The sequence below is a fragment of the Hemiscyllium ocellatum genome, chromosome 31 (assembly GCF_020745735.1).
Source record: "Hemiscyllium ocellatum isolate sHemOce1 chromosome 31, sHemOce1.pat.X.cur, whole genome shotgun sequence".
Taxonomy (NCBI): Eukaryota; Metazoa; Chordata; class Chondrichthyes; order Orectolobiformes; family Hemiscylliidae; genus Hemiscyllium; species Hemiscyllium ocellatum.
This window is the reverse complement of record NC_083431.1, coordinates 5075423-5095852: the sequence shown is the minus strand read 5'-3', so window position 1 is coordinate 5095852 and position 20430 is coordinate 5075423. Positions and strand designations below refer to the sequence as shown.

The following is a 20430-nucleotide window of genomic DNA, read 5'->3' as shown; positions in this document are numbered from 1 at the left end:
AGATCAAATTCTCTTTCCCAAAAGGCAGTAGAGGCAGTAACTGTAAATTTATTGAAGGCTGTGTTAGATAGAATTTCGATTGATGAGGGAGCCAAGGGTTCTGCAAGCTGAAGTGAAAGTGGAGGTAAAACCACAATGAGATCCAGATGGCCCACTCCTGCTCCTTATAAATCCAATGTGAGTGATTCTTAACTACATTCTGAAATTATTGAATGACACACTGGAATCTCACATAAGCCAGACTGCATAAGGATGGCAGATTTCTGTGTCTAAAGAACATTGATGAGTGAAATGGCTTCTTACCCGTTGTGCTGAAAGGAACAGCATTCAAGAGGTCATTTGGCCCATCGTGTCTGCAAAGGATTCATTCTCCCTCTTCTGTTTTTTCAGAAAACACTCCAGTTTCCTCAGGAATGCCTTGTCTGAATCTGCCACATTCCACTTTTTGAGAGTATAATCCAGACTCAATGAATTTGGTTCTTTTAGTTCTGAAGAAGAGTCATATCAGACTCGAAACAGTTATTGTTTTTTTCTCTCTCCACAGATGCTGCCAGACCCACTGAGTTTTTCCAGTATTTTCAGTGCATGTTTTGGTAACCAAGTTAGATCGCAGCTGGAATATTGCATCCAATTCTATGCACCATGTTATAGGAACAATGTAAGTGCAGAAGAAATTTGCAAGAATGGTTCCAGAAATGAGAAACTTAAATTTTGACGATAGATTGAAGAAATTGGGATTGTTCTTCTTGAAGAAAAGAAGACTGAGAGGAGCTTTGATAGGTTTTCAAAATCATGAGCAGACTGGAGAAAGCTATTCCCTCTTGTGAAAGGAACATGAACAAGCGTTAAAGTGATGTGCAAACTAAGCAAGCATAATATAGAAAATCGTTTTTCACCAACATCTATAGTGACAATCTGGAATTCAGTGACTGGAAAGGTGGTTCAGGTAGGTTCAACTGAGATACTCAAAAGGACATTGGATGTTTTAATTGGATAGGAATGGTGCACAGGGACATGTGGACAAGCAGGAGATTGACACTAGTTCATCGTACTGGTGCAGAACAATGGGCTAAATGGCTTCATTCTGCAGCACAATGATTCTGTGATTCTATGATTTGCTGTAGGGAAGCATTTCTCTTTTCTGCAATGCTTCTCTTGTATTAAGTCCATGCCCTCTGCAGCATTCTCAATCCTTCAAAGTAACCATTTCTTTCAATCTATTATGTGTCCATTCCTCATTATTTTAAACCCCTCTATTTCGCCTCAACCTTCTCTTCTCCAAGCTTTCTGGATAACTGAAGTTCATTTTTCAGCCTGAAACCAATTTCATGTTTCTTTTCTGCACTCCCTTCAATCTTTCCAAACACACGGCTCCATTCTGCCTCAAACCAGTGCCAATTCTCCAGCTGAGGCCAATCTGTAGTGACTTGTACATTTCTAATCAGGAGCGGAATTAATTCATGGTTGTAGGGAAAAGGCAGAAATGTGGAGTTGACATTGTTTTAATTTTGTTTTACTTATTCATGAGATTTTGGGACCAAGATATATTGTCGGTCCCTAGTTACCCATTGAAACGTTGGTGGTGACCTACCTTCCTGAACCACTGCAGTTCATGTGTTGTAGGTTGACCCACAATGCCATTAGGGAGAGAATGCCAAGATTTTGACCCAGTGATGTGAAGAAATAGTGATATATTTCCAAGTCAGGATGGTGACTGGCTTGGAGGGAGACTTGCAGCTAGCAGTATTCCCGTGTATCTATTCTAATTTGGATAAATATGAAGTATTGCATTTTAGTAATACAAACAAGGGCCGGACTTATATAATTAAAAGTAGGGCCTTAGGTTGTGTTGTAGAACACAGAGTCCTAGACAGTTCAGGTACATAATTCTGAGTTAGGACGTTATGTTGAGGTTATACAGGATATTGGTAAGGCCTTTTCTGGAGTACTGTGTTCAGTCCTGGTTGCTCTGTCACAGGAAGGATATTATTAAGTTGGAGAGAGTTCAGAAGATATTGACCAGGATGTTGCCAGAAATGAGTTCTGTGGAGACACTGGATAGGCTGGGACTTTTTCACTGGATTTGGGGGCTGACTTTATAGATGTTTATAAAATCATGAGGGGTATAGATAAGGTGGCAGGTGTCTTTTTCTAGGGTGGGGGATTTCAAAACTAGGGGGCATATTTTTATAATGAGAAGAAAAAGATTTAAAAATGACATGAGTGGGAATTGTTTTACATACAGTGGTTTGCGTAGAATGTATTTTCAGTGGAAGTGGTGGATGTGGGAATACTTATAGTATTTAAAAGACACTTAGAAAGGTAAATGGATAAGAAATGTCTGCAGGAACATGGATCAATGTGATGGGTGTGGACTGGTTGGACTAAAGGGTCTGTTTCATGCTGTATGACTGTATCTGCTGCCCTTGTCCTTCCAGATGGAAGTGGTCATGGGTTTGGAAGGTGCTGTTGGGTGGGCTTTGGTGAATGTGTGCAGTGCTTCTTGCAGATAGTACACATTGCTGCTTACAGACTCAGCATGACGGAGCAGACCTGACAGGTGAAGTGGCCACCTTCTGCTCCTGTGTTTTATGGCCTGGGCTAAACCACCATAATGAACCTTTGATCTGGATGTACCCGCATGTTCCGTGCTCCCATTGATAAAGGTTCATTATTTGGTTCCTGAACCTTCAATAACCAATTCATGTAAACACTCAGATCCCTCTGCTCCTTGTCCTCTTTGATTTACCCTTAACATAACCAGGGCATTAATGTATTAATAAATAGACATGCTGGAAATATTTTAATGTGAAAGTTAACTTTTTAGATTGGTGACTATTCATTCAACTTGAAATGTTGGTTCACTTTTTCAGCTGACTTTTTTTTTCCAGAATTTTCTCTATTTTAGACTTAAGCCAGTTCTGCTTTTCTCCACCCCCACCACCCAAACCTTCATTCACTGCTTCAACGCCGCGGTTGTCTTCGATCGGCCAGCTCCAGGATGTTTGGGGACCCATAACAGGTTTCTAACCCCCGGGTGTAGTTTCGGTCGGCCAGCTGACGCAGGGCCGGTATGACCGATTCCGGCCGGCGGGCCGGCGGGCGGGCCGTGACTCATATCCGGTGTGCTATGACCCTTCACCCCTGCTCCTGCCCGTCCCCCTCCCGCCGGCTCCAAGATGGCGCTGATGTTTTCGGCGCTCCTGGCGGCGGCGGCGATGGCGGGGACGCTGCTCCTGGTGCTGCTGGGCCGGTGAGTGACCCCGTCTCCCTAGTCCCTAGTCCCTGGGGCATGGGGCCACAACACCGCCCCGGGAAATTAGCATAAATTATTATCGAGGTGGGCGGAGCCTCTGCTGATCCCCTCCTATTGGTGGACAGCTTCCTTGATTCTGGGATGTGACAGTTACTATATAAATGCAGCATGAACAGGAGGGGTTTACCCCTGATGCAACACCTCCCTCCTCCTGAGCATGTGATTCCAGTTGCCCACCCATGACACAGCCTGACCACCCCCCCCAGCAACTCTCCCCCACCCCCCCATGTTCTTCCTTCACCCCCCACCTGACATTCACCCCCTTGTCCCCCCACCATGAAGTTATCTCCCCCTCCCCCCCTCGACGTTCTCTCCCTCTCCCCTCGACGTTCTCTCCCTCTCCCCCCCGACGTTCTCTCCCTCTCCCCCCCTCGACGTTCTCTCCCTCTCCCCCCCTCGACGTTCTCTCCCTCTCCCCCCCTCGACGTTCTCTCCCTCTCCCCCCCTCGACGTTCTCTCCCTCTCCCCCCCCTCGACGTTCTCTCCCTCTCCCCCCCTCGACGTTCTCTCCCTCTCCCCCCCTCGACGTTCTCTCCCTCTCCCCCCCTCGACGTTCTCTCCCTCTCCCCCCCATGTTCTCTCCCTCTCCCCCCCCATGTTCTCTCCCTCTCCTCCCCCCCCCCCATGTTCTCTCCCTCTCCTCCCCCCCCATGTTCTCTCCCTCTCCTCCCCCCCCATGTTCTCTCTCTCCCCCTCCCCCTGACGTTCTCCCCTCACCTTCACCTGACATTCTCCTCCTCTTGCCCCCAATGTTCTCTCCCTCTCCCCTCTGAAGTTCTTCCACTTGCCCCCTTAACGTTCTCCCCTCTGTCCTGAAAATCCCCCCTCAATCTTTAAAATTCCACTTCCCCCTACTCCTGTCATTACCTTCACCAACCAACTGTTCCCATACCTTCGTCCCTTTAAAACCCCTTACTCTTGCCCCCGTTGTCCATATTTTCCAGTCCTACAGCTTTCCCAGTGTTCCTGTGCATTGCCAACTCTGGCCTTATGCATCCCTTGATTTTAATTGCTTCTTTTGCTCCCTTTAGCTTCCTGGCCGCCAAGCTCTTGAATTCCCTCTCTAAACTGCCACCTCTCTGCTTTCCTTTAAGGCGCTCTTTAAAGCCTTTGTCTTCGGTGGATTGTGTTGACTAAACTCCTGTGTCACGTGGTGGAATGTCTTATTATGTTTAAGGGGGTAAATAAGTACATATTGGTGAGAGAGAATGTGTGAGAGACCTTGCCTTTTGTGCAAGGAGGTGAGTGAGTTTATCAGATTGGGTGTTTGTAGTTTGCTGACAATTAGCCAATGGGCAGACACTGTTACTGACTGGGTTCACTGCTTTCAGAAAAGATGATTAACAACTGCTTTCTAATTGACACTATCATAGCCTCACAATCCTCTCAAGCTCTGACCAAACTTACAGCAAACTCTTCATATCCGAATTCAGCCTAAATCTCCCATTGGAATATCCTTGCTTCCTGGTCACAGTTTATAGGAATGTTCTTTCCCTGGCCATGGGACCCAGAACAAGAGGTCACGGCCTCACAATATGCAGTTGGCCAGTTTTGACTGAGACAAGGAGAAATTTAATTCATTCTTGAGCTGGTGAACCTGTCGAATTCTCTACCACTGAAGCCAAGTCACTGAACGTATTTGAGGAAGAAGCAGATTTCTAGAAATGAAGGTATCAAGAAGTATGGAGGGAGAGCAAGAAAGTGGCACTGCGACAGCGGATTAGCCATGTTTATGTTGAGTAGCAGGATGGGCTGGAAGGGCTGAAATAGTCTACTTTAGCTTTATTTTCTACTGTTCTGTCACCCTCTGCTGTTATACTTTGTGATGAGTTTAATTGTGGGCTCAGCACTGAGCTGTCCCTCGAAACACCATTTTTAGTGGCTCTGGATCAGCAAAGCCGAGAAATCAGCTGTGATCTAGTCCTCTCCGGACTGACTCTCTCACCCCTTGAAGTACAGATATCCTTAGTACCCTATTCGACCATAGGAAGATCACAAACCACTAACCCTCCGACTGCTTGTTGCATCAGCAGGGCTGATTGACTCCATAAAAACCTGGGATTGAACTGGTGGAGAAAGAAAACACAATTTAATTTCCACAGTGCCTATACCAACCTCACAGTCCCAAAGTGTTTTACAGCTGATAATGTGTGGTCACTGGAGAAATGGGAGAAACGAGGTGAACAGCAAGATCCCAGAAACATCATTGTGGGAATGAACCGTTGATCAATTAAGTAAAGACTGGTCTTACTGCACTATATATATCCTGGCTGAAGCCCTGGATCTCAGTGAGAATTCCCCCAATCTTTTCCATTCTGTCATAGATGTGAGTCCCATTGGCAAGGCTAGCATTTGCTGCCTTTGAGAAGCTGGTCAAGTGTCAGCTGTTTCCCAGTGGCTCGAGAGTCACCTGTTGGCCAGACTGGGAAAAAAACGGAAACATTTCCTCCCGAGAGGGAGAGTGAACCCAATGGCTTTTAGTCGTCGTTTCTGAGACTAGTTTCATCTGGCCTTAACAGAGTCCACTTACCAGCCAGTCAACATGCTGTGCTCATACAGTATAAACAGCCTCTGAAAACGTCGTACTAAGCTGGAAATGTTAACTCTTTTTCAATAGACGCTGCCAACCCTGCTGTGTTTCTCCAGCATTGCCTTTGCTTCAGATTTCCGGTGTCTGCAATATTCTGCTTTACATTAGCATTTGTGCAAATTGTCCAACTGAGTGCAACACAAAATCTGTCTTTTCTTTTAGCAATACACAAGATTTTCTAAATCAGATCAATATCCAGCAGTCATTAGGGCAGGATTGAACCTGAGTCCTGAGCGCATTAGTCTGGACCTCGGGAGTATGCTCTTCTTCCAAGTAAGAAGTAAAATCCTTAATATCCATCTGATAGCTCAAATAGAGCCTCCACTTAACGTCACCACAAAGATAGCAACTCTGAAATGGCAGCACTCTGTTGACATTCCCTTGTGTTAGCTTCAATGGTGCTGCTCAGCTCTCTGGATGAGGACGAAACCTCATGACTTTGTAATCTGAGTTAAGTGACAGCGTTCTAAACTGAACTGCAGGCATCCAGCTCAGAAACACTCTAGATGATGTGGTAACGATTACTGCATTGGGTATTCCACTCTGGGACAATTGATCTTTCCCCATGATAAATTCACTGCCACTGATAGATTCGTCCACGCTAAATCTGTCCCCCCGTGATATACAGTGACAGACCTGTCCCACCAGTACTGTCCCCCAGTGTTATACAGTGACAGATCTGTCCCCACCAGTACTGTCCCCCAGTGTTATACAGGGACAGACCTGTCCCACCAGTACTGTACCCCTGTGTTATACAGTGACAGACCTGTCCCACCAGTACCGTTCCCCCTGTGTTATACAGTGACAGACCTGTCCCACCAGTACTGTTCCCCCTGTGTTATACAGTGACAGACCTGTCCCCACCAGTACTGTACCCCAGTGTTATACAGTGACAGACCTGTCCCTGCCAGTACTGTCCCCCAGTGTTATACAGTAACAGACCTATCCCCACCAGTACTGTAGTATTGTATTTTACAATCTCCTGTTGTTTTGCTGCAAGCTGTTTTGGATGCTTGATCTGTCACAGTTCCCACACACACTGGCTGAGTATTCCACTTGTTCCTGAGTTGCACATCGGTTGATATTGTTGGCATTTGATATTCTAACCTTTCATTCTCTTTCTCTTGTTCAGCTGGTGTCTGTCTCAGATTGTCACCTATTTCATCCATAATCAGCTAAACGTGGATTTAAGAATCGGCTCCATTGGGTTTCTCACAATTTACAATGTCAGTATCAAGATCTCTTCACAGAAGACGGTGGTGAGTGTTTGGACCGTCTTTTGCAGTGTTTGTATGGTCAATGTGGGATGTGGAGATTTTCTAAACTCTGACCTCTGTCACATCTGTGATTTCATCACTGCATCATGGGGAGTCCACCTTTGGCTCAACAGGCACAAAATCTAGTATTCCTTCCCTAAACCTCTTTATCTCTCTCTCTCTATTTCTCTCTATCTCTCTCTCTCAGCACCTCTTCTAATATCACATGATGTGTTAAAATCTATTTGATAAGCCTCTAGGAGCTGCTATGTAAATGCAAATTGTTGTTTTAAACAGTTGATGTTTTATTGTCGAGTGACCAGCTGCAATTCTATTTCAGGAGGTAGACAGAGTCTGGCTGTCCTGTAAGCTGCTGAACAATGAGTTACCGTAAGTATTGTATGCACGCTGTCTCCCAGTCAAATACACTTATGCACTGACCCTCCTGCAGCCAATTCCCCTGTGTTTGTTCACCTAGTTGTTTAAACCACTCTTATTCAATTATTTACTGGGTTAAACTCTCTGGTACACACCTGACGCTGTGTTTACTACTAAAAATAGAGCAGTCGAGCTCCAGTGAAGTCAGTATCAAGTGAAATTTTAAAGGTTAAATGAATTTGCAGAAGGTGTTTGGAAGAGAAGCAAACAGAGGAGGAGAATGTTTGAAAAATTCCAAGGGAAACCAGGAAATTAGAGGAAAAAGGAGAATGCTGCAGCTAAATAATTATTTCAAAGGAGCTCTGTAATGTTGCTAATGCCCCTCTCAATCATTGTAACTGCTCCCCTCAGTGCCCTTCCCATGTCCCCAAGCTGTCTCTACAACCACCCCCTCCTCTTCATCAGGGTTACGGAATCCGAATCATACAGTACAGAAAAGCCCTTTGGCAGTACAGACTTGATGGGCCAAGTTATACTGATACCTCCACTCCTCCCACTTCCCCACGTTAGGGCCATAGCCTTGAATGTTGTTATGGTCATGAGTGAAGTGAAGTGGGAGGTACCAGTTTAAACAGGGGAGGTGGGGGCATGTGGGCAGGGTGTAATGTGGAATCCAAACAAGTGGGGCAAAGGTGAGGGGTGTGGTCTGGTTTCGATGGCCTGTGGTTACAGTCCGACCGTGATCTCTCCATTCCAGTCACTACTTTGCTCTGTGTTTTGGAGAGGTCCGATTTCGAGCCGATTTGAAAGCAGCCTCCCAGGAATGGGCCAATCCCGGTGAAAAGGCGATGAAAAGGAGACTGAGCATCCAGCCCTCAGTGCTGCGCATGTTGTCACAGGTGAGCTCTCCACTGAGAGATTTGGATTTGTTGCTGGGTTTGGTTTTCTGCCTGAAGTTTGGAGGCAACTGAACAATCCCAGAAATGATAACTGATTAAACTTAAACACCCACGCCCTCCTGTGTTAGTATACTGGTGAGGGGGTATATAGGCAATTTGCAATACCTACTAGGGTGTGCAGTCTGTGTGTGAACCTATATAAACCTGAGCCCCTTGTCTCTTTCTGCCTTCACAGCTGCTCTCGGTCCACGTCCATTCAGTGAATGTGATGGTGTTAAATGCCTGGATTGCAGAGTCCCTCTGGCACATGTCTCTAACAAACTGCATGTTGCTGCTCAGCTACAATGGAAACAAGTGAGTCCATCAGATGCAGGAGGGTGTTATGGTGTGGAACAGTTTCTACATGTGGGGAGGTAACAGCAACAAGTTTGCCAGCGCATACACAGCAGGATTTATCACACAGCATTGGTCCCTTAGCTGGGCAATGTTACCAAACATGAAACAGAATTTTACAAGCAGCCTCTGAGTTCCTGCAATGGATATTAAATCAAGCATTCCTGCTCAATCTCTGTTTGTTACAGTCTGTCATTGTCATGTGTGTGTGTGTGTGTGTGTGTGTGTGTGTGTGTGTGTGAGAGAGAGATATCTCTGGGAATTTCCCTGATCTCTGTGATTGCCTGTACTGTATCTGGGAACAAAGAGGGCCATCAGGAAAGGTCAAATTGGAATTGTTTGTTCGTAAAAGAAAAAAAAGCTATGAATGGAACAGGAATCTAACAAAGGGTTGTATGTTTTCCAGCATCGAGTGCAAGGGCAATGTGAGCAAGCTGGATAGCAAGCTAATGAAGAGTAACGGGATGGTGAGTGCAAGGATCACATCTTTTATTTCTCTTTACTTTGGATTATGGACCACAATGGGAAGAGGATACTGTTTGAAACCAAGGACTGTGGGAGGAGTTGTTGCCCTTTTTAAAGCAGATTACTGGAACTCAATGTGAGCTGTGTTTACACTGCTGCTTTATTCAAGCAGTGAGGGAAAATGTTGAAGATACGATAGCACAGGGGTGTATGCAGAGCAAACTTCATCCAGAGATAGACTGTGGAGGTCAGGAGCCATCAGTCTGACAGCTCTTTGATTGGCTCCTGGGCAGGTGAACAGAAGTTTGTGAACAAGACAGCAGATAGTTCAGCTGCTGTAAGTTTCAGTTACTGAGTGACTAGACAATTAGTGTGCCTCTCCTCCAAGGTAAGCAGATCTGGTTTCTGCATATTTACTGAAGCCTCTCATCCTGAGACAGTTGTTGAAAAAAACCTCCTCTGCATCAAAACCGTGATATGTTTCCTACAGTGTGATAATCAGGACTGAACCGAATATCCCAGTGGGCTGTCCACCGATCTGTGGTGATGGCTGACACTGAGCAGCTTTGAGAAACCAGAGAGGCCCTGTGCTCCATGCTGCGTTTCCCATTGATTTTAATCCTATGATTGTGCCTAGCAGGAGGATTTCTGTCTGGTCAACTTATCCCTGAGTCTCGCTGCCACCTTGGACATCAGCTTGCCAGACCAGAAGGCGGTCAGCACGGAGCTGCGAGTGCATGGTCTGCAGAGCGAGCTGCACGAGGGCATCTTTACCTCAAACACACTGCAGCTAGCACTGTCACAGCCCACTCCACTGCAAAGCAGCACTGAACAGAACCAGGAAAACCCCGAAACAACCAAGGCAGGTAAGAGACCATCACTTCCCCCACCCTGTTCCATCTCCTGTAAAGTACCGGCCTCAATCTGCATACAGCTTGAATACTGGATCGATATTGGTAATCAGTGATACCCCAGTGAAACCACCTCAGTTCCCGGTACAATTAATCTCATCGCACCAATGTGATTCTTTATGTTATTGTAATAGTGCCGTAGGATTTTTACATTGCTCTAAGAGACCGTCTCCTCTCAAAGATGGCACTTTCAACATTGCAGCACTCCCTCAGTACAGTAAGGGGTGATGGACTCTCAGGGAAATGTAACACTGACAGCCAGGTTTCTGGTACCAAGACTGGCTCTAATGTAATGAAGAATATGTCAGGTTCAACCAGTCGATTGTGATATAGGACTGTATAGTCAGGGGCACAGGTGTTTCTCTGGCTGACAGCGAGACATCAGAACGGTGTGTTGTCTCCCTGGTGCCAGGGTCAAGGATGCTTTGGAGAGGGTGCAGAATATTCTCAAAGGGGAGCAGGGCTGGCAGGAAGTGATGTACACAAGGGTACCAACAACATATGCAGAGAAAGAACGAGCTTCTGAACCTGAGAATATCGGAAATGAGGCAGGAGGTAGAAGAGTAGGTCCCCTAGGTTGGTAGTATCTGTGTTAGAGTAAAAAATGAGGTCTGCAGATGCTGGAGATCACAGCTGAAAATGTGTTGCTGGTCAAAGCACAGCAGGCCAGGCAGCATCTCAGGAATAGGGTATTCGACGTTTCGAGCATAAGCCCTTCATCAGGAAACTGTGTTATCTGTATCTGTGTTATCCCAATGCAACTAGTGAGAGTAGGAATAGGAGGATAGAGCAGATGAATGCATGGCTGAGGAGCTGGTGCAGGGGGCAGGGATTCATATTTTTTGGATCTTTGGAATCTCTTCTGGGATAGAAGAGACATGCATAAGATGGTTGTATTTGAATTGGAAGGGGCCCAATATCTTGGCAGGGAGATTTGCTAGAGCTGCGGAGGAGGCTTTAATCTAGTAAGAGGGAGAGGGGTGCAGGGCAGAGCGGAATACAGAGATAGTGAGAAAAGAGAGGGGTCTGAAACTGGTGCAGGTGAGAAGAGGAGGAAGTCAAATAGTCAAGGCAGGCAGGAGCAAAGCAGGGAACAAGGTAAAACTGATGTATTCAACTTCATTTAGTTCAATGCAAGAGGCCTGACATATAAGGCAGATGAACTCCGTGTGTGGTTGGGAATGGGATTGGGATATCGTAGCTAATATAAAAACGTGGCTCAGGGAAGAGCAGAATTAGCATCTAATGTTCCATGGTATATGTGTTATGGGAAAGGTAGAAAGGGAGGACAAGAGCGCAAGGGGAGTGATGCTTTTGGTTAGGGATAACATCATGGCTGTACTTAGGGAGGATAATCCTGGGAGAACATCCAGTGAAATTATTTGGGTTGAACTGAGAAATAGAAATTGGATGATCACCCTATTGGGATTGTACTGTGGGCCCCCTCAGTAGTCAGCAGGAAATTGAGAAGCGATATGTAAGGAGATCTCACTTATCTATAAGAATTACAGGGTTATAATGGTAGGGGATTTTAACTTTCCAAACGTAGACTGGGACTGTCCGTGTTAAAGGCTTGGATGGAATGGAATTTGTTAAGCATGTACAAGAAAATGTTCTGATTTAGTATGTGGATGTACCTACTAGAGAAGGAGCAAAACCTGAGCTTCACTTGGAAAATAAGGCAGGGCTAGTGACTGAGGTGTCAGTGGGGGAGCACTTTGGGACCAGTGGTCATAGTTCTGTTAGTTTTAAGATAGTTATGCACAAGGATAGGTCAGGTCTAAAAGCTAAAGTTCTAAAATGGAATAAGGTCAATTTTGACAGTATTAGGCAAGAACTTTCAAGAGTTGATTGCAGGCATAGGATGGTTGGAAAGTGGGAGACCTTCAAAAATGAGATAACAAGACTTCAGAGGGATTATGCTCCTGTTAGGGTGAAGGGTCAGGCTGGTAGGTGTAGGGAATGCTGGATGACTGGAGAAATTGAGGTTCTGGTCAAGAAAAAGGAGGAAGCATCTGACAGGTGTGGACAATTGGGATCTAGTGAATCCCTTGAGGGATATGGGGTATTAGGAATAAAGTTGAGGGAAATCATGAGGGCAAAAAGGGGACACGAGATGGTTTTAGCAAATGGGGTTAAGGAGAATCCAAAGAGATTCTACAAATACATAAGGGAAAAGGAGTAACCCGGGAGAGAATAGGGCCCCTTAACGGTCAACAAGGCCGTATATGTGTGGAATTATACTAAATGAGATACTATATGTGCAGCACATTGGCTCAGTGGTTAGCACTGTTGCCTCACAGCTTCAGGGTCCCTAGTTCGATTCCAGCCTCAGGAGATTGCCTGTGTGGAGTTTGCACATTCTCCGTGTGTCTGCGTGGGTTTTCCCCTGGTGCTCTGGTTTCCTCCCACAGTCACAAAGATGTGCGGGTCAGGTGAATTGGCCATGGTAAATTGCCCGTAGTGTTAGGTGCATTAGTTAGAGGGGAATGGGTTTGGATGGGTTACCCTTTGGACATAGAGTCATAGAGATGTACAGCATGGAAAACAGACCCTTCGGTTCAACCCGTCCATGCCGATCAGATATCCCAACCCAATCTAGTCCCACCTGCCAGCACCCGACCCATATCCCTCCAAACCCTTCCTATTCATATACCCATCCAAATGCCTCTTAACTGTTGCAATTGTACCAGCCTCCACCACATCCTCTGGCAGCTCAGGGTCGGCGTGGACTGGTTGGGCTGAAGGGCCTGTTTCCACACTGTGGGGAATCTAATCTAATAAAACAGGTATTCTGCATCAGTATTTACTGTGGAGAAGGATCTGAAAGCTAGAGAACTTGGAGAAATACTGATATCTTAAAAAGTGTCTGTTACAAAGGAAGTGTTGCTGGAAGTCTTAAAATGCATAAAAGTGAATAAATCACTGGGAATGATCAGGTGTATCCCAGAACTTTGTGGGAAGCTAGGGATGTGATTGCTGGGCCCCTTGCTGAGATATTTTTATCATCGATAGCCACGGGAATGGTACCAGAAGATTGGTGGCTAATATGCCATTATTTAAGAAAGGTGGTAAGAAAAAGCCAGGGAACTATAGACCGGTGAGCCTGACATCAGTGGTTGGTGAGTTGTTGGAAGGGATTCTGAGGGACAGGATTTACATGTATTTGCAAAGACAAGGACTGATTAAGGATCCTCACCATGGCTTTGTGCGTGGGAAATTGTGTCCCACTAACTTGAGTTTTATGAAGAAGTGACAAAGAAGATTGATGAAGGCAGAGCGATGGACATTGTCTGTATGGAGTTCAGTGTGCTATTGGATAAGGTTCCGCACAGTAGACTGGTTAGTAAAGTAAGACCACGTGGAATACAGGGGGAGCTAGCCATTTGGATACAAAATTGGATTGAAGGTAGAAGATAGAGGGTGGAGAGTTTTTTTTTTCAGACTGGAGGCCTGTGACTCACAATGTGCCACAAGGATCCACTGCTTTGTCATTTTATGGAAATGATTTGGATTTCAGTATATGATGAATGGTTAATAAGTTTGCGGATGATACCAAAATTGTTGGTGCAGTGGACAGAAAAAGATTATCTTAAAGTACAGCAGGACTTTGATCAGACGGACCAATAAGCTGAGGAGTGGCAGATGCAGTTTCTTTAGATAAATATGAGGTGTTACATTTTGGTAAGGCAAATTAGGGCAGGACTTAGACACTTAATGGTAGAATCCTGGAGAGTGTTGTTGGACAAAGAGGGCTTGGGTTGAAAGTTCATAGTTCTTTGAAGGTAGAGTCGCAGGTAGTTAAGGTGTTTGGTATGTTTGCCTTTATTGGTCAGTGCATTGAGTATATGAATTGGCAGGTCGTGTTGGGGCTGTACAAGACATTGGTTAGGCCACTTTTGGAATAATGTGTTCAATTCTGGTCTCCCTGCTGTAGAAAAGATATTGAGAAACTTAAAAGGATTCAGAAAAGATTTAAAAAGATATTGCTGGATTTGGAGGTTTTGAGCTACAGGGAAAGGCTGAATAGACTGGGGCTGTTTTCCCTGGACTGTCGGAGGCTGAGAGGTGGCTTTGTAGAGGTTTGTAAAATCATGAGGGGCATGGATGGGGTGAAGCGCCAAGGTCTTTTCCCAGCATAGGGGAGTCCAACATCCGCGGGCATAGGTTTAGGGTGAGAGGGGAAAGATTTAAAAGGGACCTGAGGGGCAACTTTTTCACGCAGAGGGTGATGCGTGTATGGAATGAGCTGCCAGAGGAAGTGGTGGAGGCTGGTACAATTAGAACATTTAAAAGACATATGGATGGGTATATGAATAGGAAGGGTTTGGAGGGATATGGGCCACGTGCTGGCAAGTGGGATTAGATTATGGGCGGCACGGTGGCACAGTGTTTAGCACTGCTGCCTCACAGCGCCAGAGACCCAGGTTCAGTTCCTGCCTCAGGCGACTGACTGTGTGGAGTTTGCACGTTCTCCCCGTGTCTGCGTGGGTTTCCTCCGGGTGCTCCGGTTTCCTCCCACATTCCAAAGATGTGCGGGTCAGGTGAATTGGCCGTGCTAAATTGCCCGTAGTGTTAGGTAAGGGGTAAATGTAGGGGTATAGGTGGGTTACGCTTTGGCGGGTCAGTGTGGACTTGTTGGGCCGAAGGGCCTGTTTCCACACTGTAAGTAATCTAATTAATTTAGGATATCTGGTGAGCATGGGCACATTAGACAAAAGGATCTGTTTCTGTGTTCTACAACTCTCTGACTATATGACTTTGGTTTCACTGAACCGCTGAAATACTATGAAGGTTTAAGTGGAGGAGATAAGGAGATATGTAGCAGTGGAGTTGGTAATGAGAGTTTGAGGGTGATTGACAGAAGGTCCAGAGGTGAAATGAGGATCACTCTTTTTAACACAACAAGTGCTGAGGGATTGGAATGGTCTGCCCGACAGAAAAGTAGAACCAGATTGGGAATGACCTACAAAAGCAAATTGCATAAATATTTGAAAGAGGAAAAGGAGATGACAGGGATACTCGGAAAGAGCCAGGAATGAGATGAAATGGATTGTTCTTGAAAAGAGCTAACAGTCTCTGTGGACAGAACAGCCTATTAATCTGCTGAACCAGTCTGTGATTCTGTGAGTGGAATCAGTAGTTCGGATGTCTTATTAAGCTGAAATGTAAACATGACTGCCTCATTAAACTGTTTGGGAATACACTACATCTTCTTAAGAGAAAAACATTAGGAGGACTGAGGGGACAGTTGGATGCTGTCACAGGCATGATAGACTGAATGGGCCTCTCTGTGTTGTAACATTCTGTCAGAGCATGGATAATATGAAACTGGATAGAGGAGCCACGATTTGAATTGAATTGAATTGACTTTATTGACACGTGTACCGAGGCACAGTGAAGAGCTTTGCAAGCAACACCGGCAGATCACAGAGTTAAATAGCATAGATAAGTAAGTAATAGGTAAATAGGGGCAAAAACAAAATCACAGGTACAGGTGAATGTTAAGAATTTGAGTCCATTCAGTATTCTAACAATAGTAGGATAGAAACTGTTGCGAAACCGGCTGGTGTGAGTGTTCAGGTTTCTGTACCTTCTCCCTGATGGCAGAGGTTGTAGAAAAACATTGCCAGGGTGGGATGGATCTTTGAGAATGCTGGGCGGCCTTTCCTTGACAGCGGGCCTGGTAGATGGATTCTATAGATGGGAGGTTGGCCTTTGTGATTGTCCGGGCCGAGTTCCCCACTCTCTGTAACCGTCTCTGATCTTGAATGGTACAGTTGCCATACCAGGTAGTGATACATCCAGACAGAATGCTCTCGATGGCGCACCTATAAAAGTTGTCAAGGGTATTCGCTGTTATGCCAAATTCCCTCAGCAGCCTGAGGAAGAAGGGACATTGTTGGGCCTTTGTAACCAGTGCGTCCACATGAAGAGTCCAAGAAAGCTTGTTGTTGATGACCACCCCAGGAGTTTGACACTCTCCACTCATTCCACCTCTGTGCTGTTAATGTGTAGGGGGGCATGAGTAACATCCCGCCGAAAGTTAATACTGAGTTCCTTGGTTTTACCGGCATTGAGAGCTCGGTTGTTCTCAGTGCATCATTTTTCCAGGCCTTCCACCTGCCATCTGTAGTCTGTTTCATCACCATCTGAGATTCGACCGACTAAGGATTTCAAGATAAAACAAGAAGTGATTTAGGACAAAGGGTCAGATAAATATAAAAGTCATAGAGATTTAACTGCCTGGAAGGAGCTCCGTGGGCCCGTTTGGCATCTTCATGCACAAGGTCTTGAGGCTGAGGAATTTACTCCTCAACATAGTGATTGAGACAGAAGCAATGATGTTGATCAAGATGCATAAATCATCAAAAGTAGTGATGGCATGAAGACTAAGATTTAAAAACCGCAACAAAGTACTGGGATTCATTCTGAGAGGAATAGAATCCGAAGGCAGAGAAGTGCTAATAAACTTATTAAGAACTCTAGTTGGTCCTTATGTGGATGCAGCACACAGAGCAGGTATCCATGAATAACAAAGGAATAAAGGCACTGGAGCAGATACAAAAATGGATTTACTTGATTGTCCAGAGTGCAAGATGAACATAAAAAGGACTCCAGCAAGTCCAGGGAACATTGGATGTGGGAGAATGTACAAGGTCAGATCAAGATAAAAGGGAAGCCTATGGCATATCCTGCGGATTAAAGGCAACGTAAGCCCGAGAGGAGGTTAAAAGATGCAGTGGGTTACTTGAAAATGAAATTGAGAGAGTGAAAAGGGGACATGAGAAAACACTAGTGGGTAAAATAGAGGAAAATCCAATTGCATTTATATAAGTATGTAGAGGATTGAAGACAACCAGAGGGATACATAGGGCCCATTAGGAACCAAAGTGGCAATCTGAATGTGGAGATAATCAGATGAATGGGTGTGGTTTCAAATGAGTATTTGGTATCTGTCTTCACTGAGAAAGACCATGCAGGTACAGAAATCAGGGATGGCAACTGTTGAACAAATTAACACAGAGAGAGAGGGTACTGGAAGTTAACGTGGGCTTTAAAATTGCATAAATCCGCAGGATCAGGTGAGATGTATCCTGGGATGCTGTGAGAGGCAAGATTGCAGGGACTCTGTCATTAATTCTCACATCCAAGGATGTACAGGTCAGGTGAATTGGCCATGCTAAAAAATTGCCCATAGTGTTCAGGCATGTGTAGGGTAGGTGCATTATTCAGGGGTAAATATATGATAGGGGAATGGGTCTGGATGGGTTACTGTTTGGAGGGTTAGTGTGGACTTGTTGGGCTGAAGAGCCTGTTTCCACGCTGTAGGGATTTTATTATAATCCTCTTTTTTTCCATAAGAGAGGAGCCAAAAGATTGGAAGACAGCTAATGGGGTACCAATATTCAAGAAGCACATTCAGGATAAACCAGAAAGCAAGAGGCCAGTGAGTCTAACATCAAGGGTTGGGAAACTTTGGAAACCATTCAGAGGGACAGAATTAGTTTTCATTTGGCAAGACAAGGATTAGTCGAGGCAAATCAGCATAGCTTTGTTGGAGGAAATTATGTCTAAAAACTTGATTAATTTTTTTGAACAAGTGTGTGTAGTGGGTATAGTCTATATGGATTTAAGTAAGATTTTTATCAAGGTGTGGGGTCAGAGACTGGTCAAGAAGCTAAGAGCTTATGGGATCCAGGGCAATTTGGCAAATTGGAACCAAAATTGACTTAATAGCAGAAGGTGGAGGGAATTTGTTGAAGGTTGTTTTGTGACTGGAAACGTACCCAGTGGCACACTGCAGGGTTCAGTGCTGGATTTCTGGCTGTTTGTTATGTACATTTGTGATCTGGAGATGAATGTGTGAAGTTTGGTCAGTAAGTTTACAGATGACACAGTAATTAGAGGTGTGGTAAATAATGAGGACGAAAGCCTTGGACTACAGGACAATATATTCACCCTGGTCAGGTGGACAGAACAGTGGCTGAAGGACCTCTTTCTGTGCTGTAATACTCTGTGACTGTAGATAGAGCCAGGAATGAGGGGAGCGAGTTCAAGACAAAAGACCACCATTTCCAGCAGAGATGAAGAAGAGTTTTAATTCGTAGAGGCTAATTAGTTTGTGGAATTTTCTTCCCCAGACAGCATTGAAGACTAATAGAATATAATTCAAGGCCAAGTTAGATATATTTATGATCTACAAGTTAATCAAGGGTTATGAAGAAAGTGGAGTTGAGCCATTTTTATTGAACACCACAGCAGACCCAAGGGGCCAAATGACCCTTGTAATCGTTGTCTAAACAATACTGTATAAAATGAGTGAGAGATTTGCATGTGAATGATCCAGTATTAGAATTCTGCCTAACTTTTCCTTTGAAGTTTACATTGAAATGCACTGTGACATATTCATGAAGAACCTAATTCCATCCACCTCTTGTCCCTCTATCAACGACTGTAACAGATGATGGTGAAACAACTGGTGTCAAAACTGTGAGACCCACATTCATGGACTACTTACCACAAGACATATCCCTGGACATGGAGGACTCTAGCATCACGCTGTCTTTGAATAGTCAACAAAGGTACAGACACTTACTGATCAGAGTAGAAGCATGGAAAGACCTTGTTATTCTATAGGGTCTTTCACAATATTGGGACATCACAAAGGCATTTCACTGCTGATTCACAGTGTCGTCACTTTTATAATGCAAGAAACGTAGCAGCCAAATTGTACATACCAAGATCGCACAAACAGTAATGTGAACATTTTTAGATCATTTGGATGTTGATTCATGGATAAATATTGACCAGAACACCAGGGAGATTTCCCAATCCTTTTCCAATGCTGTCATGGGATAATTTACACCCCCTCGTGGGGCATTTGAGGTCTTGGCATGGACAAGATGGACCGAAGGGTCTGTTTCTGTGCTGTATAACTATGTCATTTGGAAGATGCACCTTCAATCATGCAGCACTCCCTTAGGTACTGCATTAGGAATATTAGCTTAGATTAAATCCTTTTGTCAGTAGAGTGGGGTCTCGAAACTATAGTTTCAGAGAGGACAGTGCTTGCCACAGAGGCACAGCTGATGTGCGCTCACACTTGTTATTATTGACATGGATAATCCCAGAGTCTAGGGGACCTCCTTGTCTCTGCCATGTCTGTTGGCTGTGTGCTCATCCTCCTTAATGCTGCGGGATCTAATCTGCTGCTATCTTGTTTTTTTCTCAGGCACCTGCACTGGAATTTGAAGATGTTTCATTTTCACTATGAGCCTGAAGACTTTTATCGGATAATGCCACATCTTATCCTGCCACCCATAAAAATCCAGCTAAGCCTAGAAGGTGAGGGTGACTTCTGGAGATGACAGTTCAGTTTAATTTTGTTCAGTTTCTATTGCAGTTCTCCAAGTTTCTATTGACCGTTTGTATTTTGTTATTGTTTCACTGCCTCACCAAAGGCAATGTGATTTACTTAACATTTATGAAAAGATTAGGAGTTGAGGACCACCAGAGAAGCTGTATTTTGTCAGATTACATGGCACCAATTGGCATGCCTGGTACAGTACCCATGTTTTGTCCCAAGTGACCTAATCCCAATGGAGGTGAATGAGAGGTAGCCCTGGTGGGAGTTGGCATACAGTGCTCAATATATTGGTTGTCTCAGCGAGAGGAAGGGGGAAATATGAACTTGACTTATTGATATCTACAAATAAACACCTGTTTTGGAGCCTCCCATGCCGTGGGGCGAAACCTCCACATGGAATGGAAAGCTAACAGTTGTGAGGTCCCTTTAAATGATTGTAGGTTATTTTGTTGGTGTGTGTGGCCTAATGGTTGCTGTCTCGGGCTTCAATTGATGCTGCAGATATTTTTAATCAATCAGTTCAGAGATGTTACAACACCTCTGGACAGGTGGGGCTTGGACACGGGCCTTCTGGACCAGAGGTAGGAACACCAACACTATGCCACAAGAGTCCCTTCCCGTTGCGGCTGCGAAATAAACCTGTGTATAGGAAGTTGCTTGTGTTTAATTGGTGAAGCCTTGCCTTTGCATCAAGTATCCCAGGTCCAACTGCTCGCATTCCAACCATGCTCAATGACCCCCCCCAACACACACACACACACACACACACACACACACACACACACACACACACACACACACACACACACACACACACACACACAATTTTTACCCTGAGGTCATATGAAGTCA

The 20430-nt window shown here is 44.9% G+C and overlaps 1 protein-coding gene across 3 annotated transcripts in view; it reads left to right on the top strand.

Moving 5' to 3' along the window:
* The first annotated feature begins 3172 nt into the window (after nucleotides 1-3172).
* Nucleotides 3173-20430, top strand: part of LOC132830576 (bridge-like lipid transfer protein family member 2) — a 71989-nt gene continuing 54731 nt past the window's right edge. The window contains exons 1-9 of one of the 3 annotated variants that reach the window (XM_060848401.1): nucleotides 3173-3253; nucleotides 7039-7165; nucleotides 7503-7552; nucleotides 8298-8439; nucleotides 8675-8793; nucleotides 9239-9299; nucleotides 9938-10163; nucleotides 18673-18793; nucleotides 19444-19556. In XM_060848401.1, the coding sequence (XP_060704384.1) occupies nucleotides 3180-3253; nucleotides 7039-7165; nucleotides 7503-7552; nucleotides 8298-8439; nucleotides 8675-8793; nucleotides 9239-9299; nucleotides 9938-10163; nucleotides 18673-18793; nucleotides 19444-19556 (1033 nt within the window). In that variant the 5' untranslated portion in view covers nucleotides 3173-3179. Of the gene's footprint in view, nucleotides 3254-7038; nucleotides 7166-7502; nucleotides 7553-8297; nucleotides 8440-8674; nucleotides 8794-9238; nucleotides 9300-9934; nucleotides 10164-18672; nucleotides 18794-19443; nucleotides 19557-20430 lie in introns of those variants that run through there. The other 2 variants (XM_060848400.1, XM_060848402.1) reach the window with 2 other exon arrangements.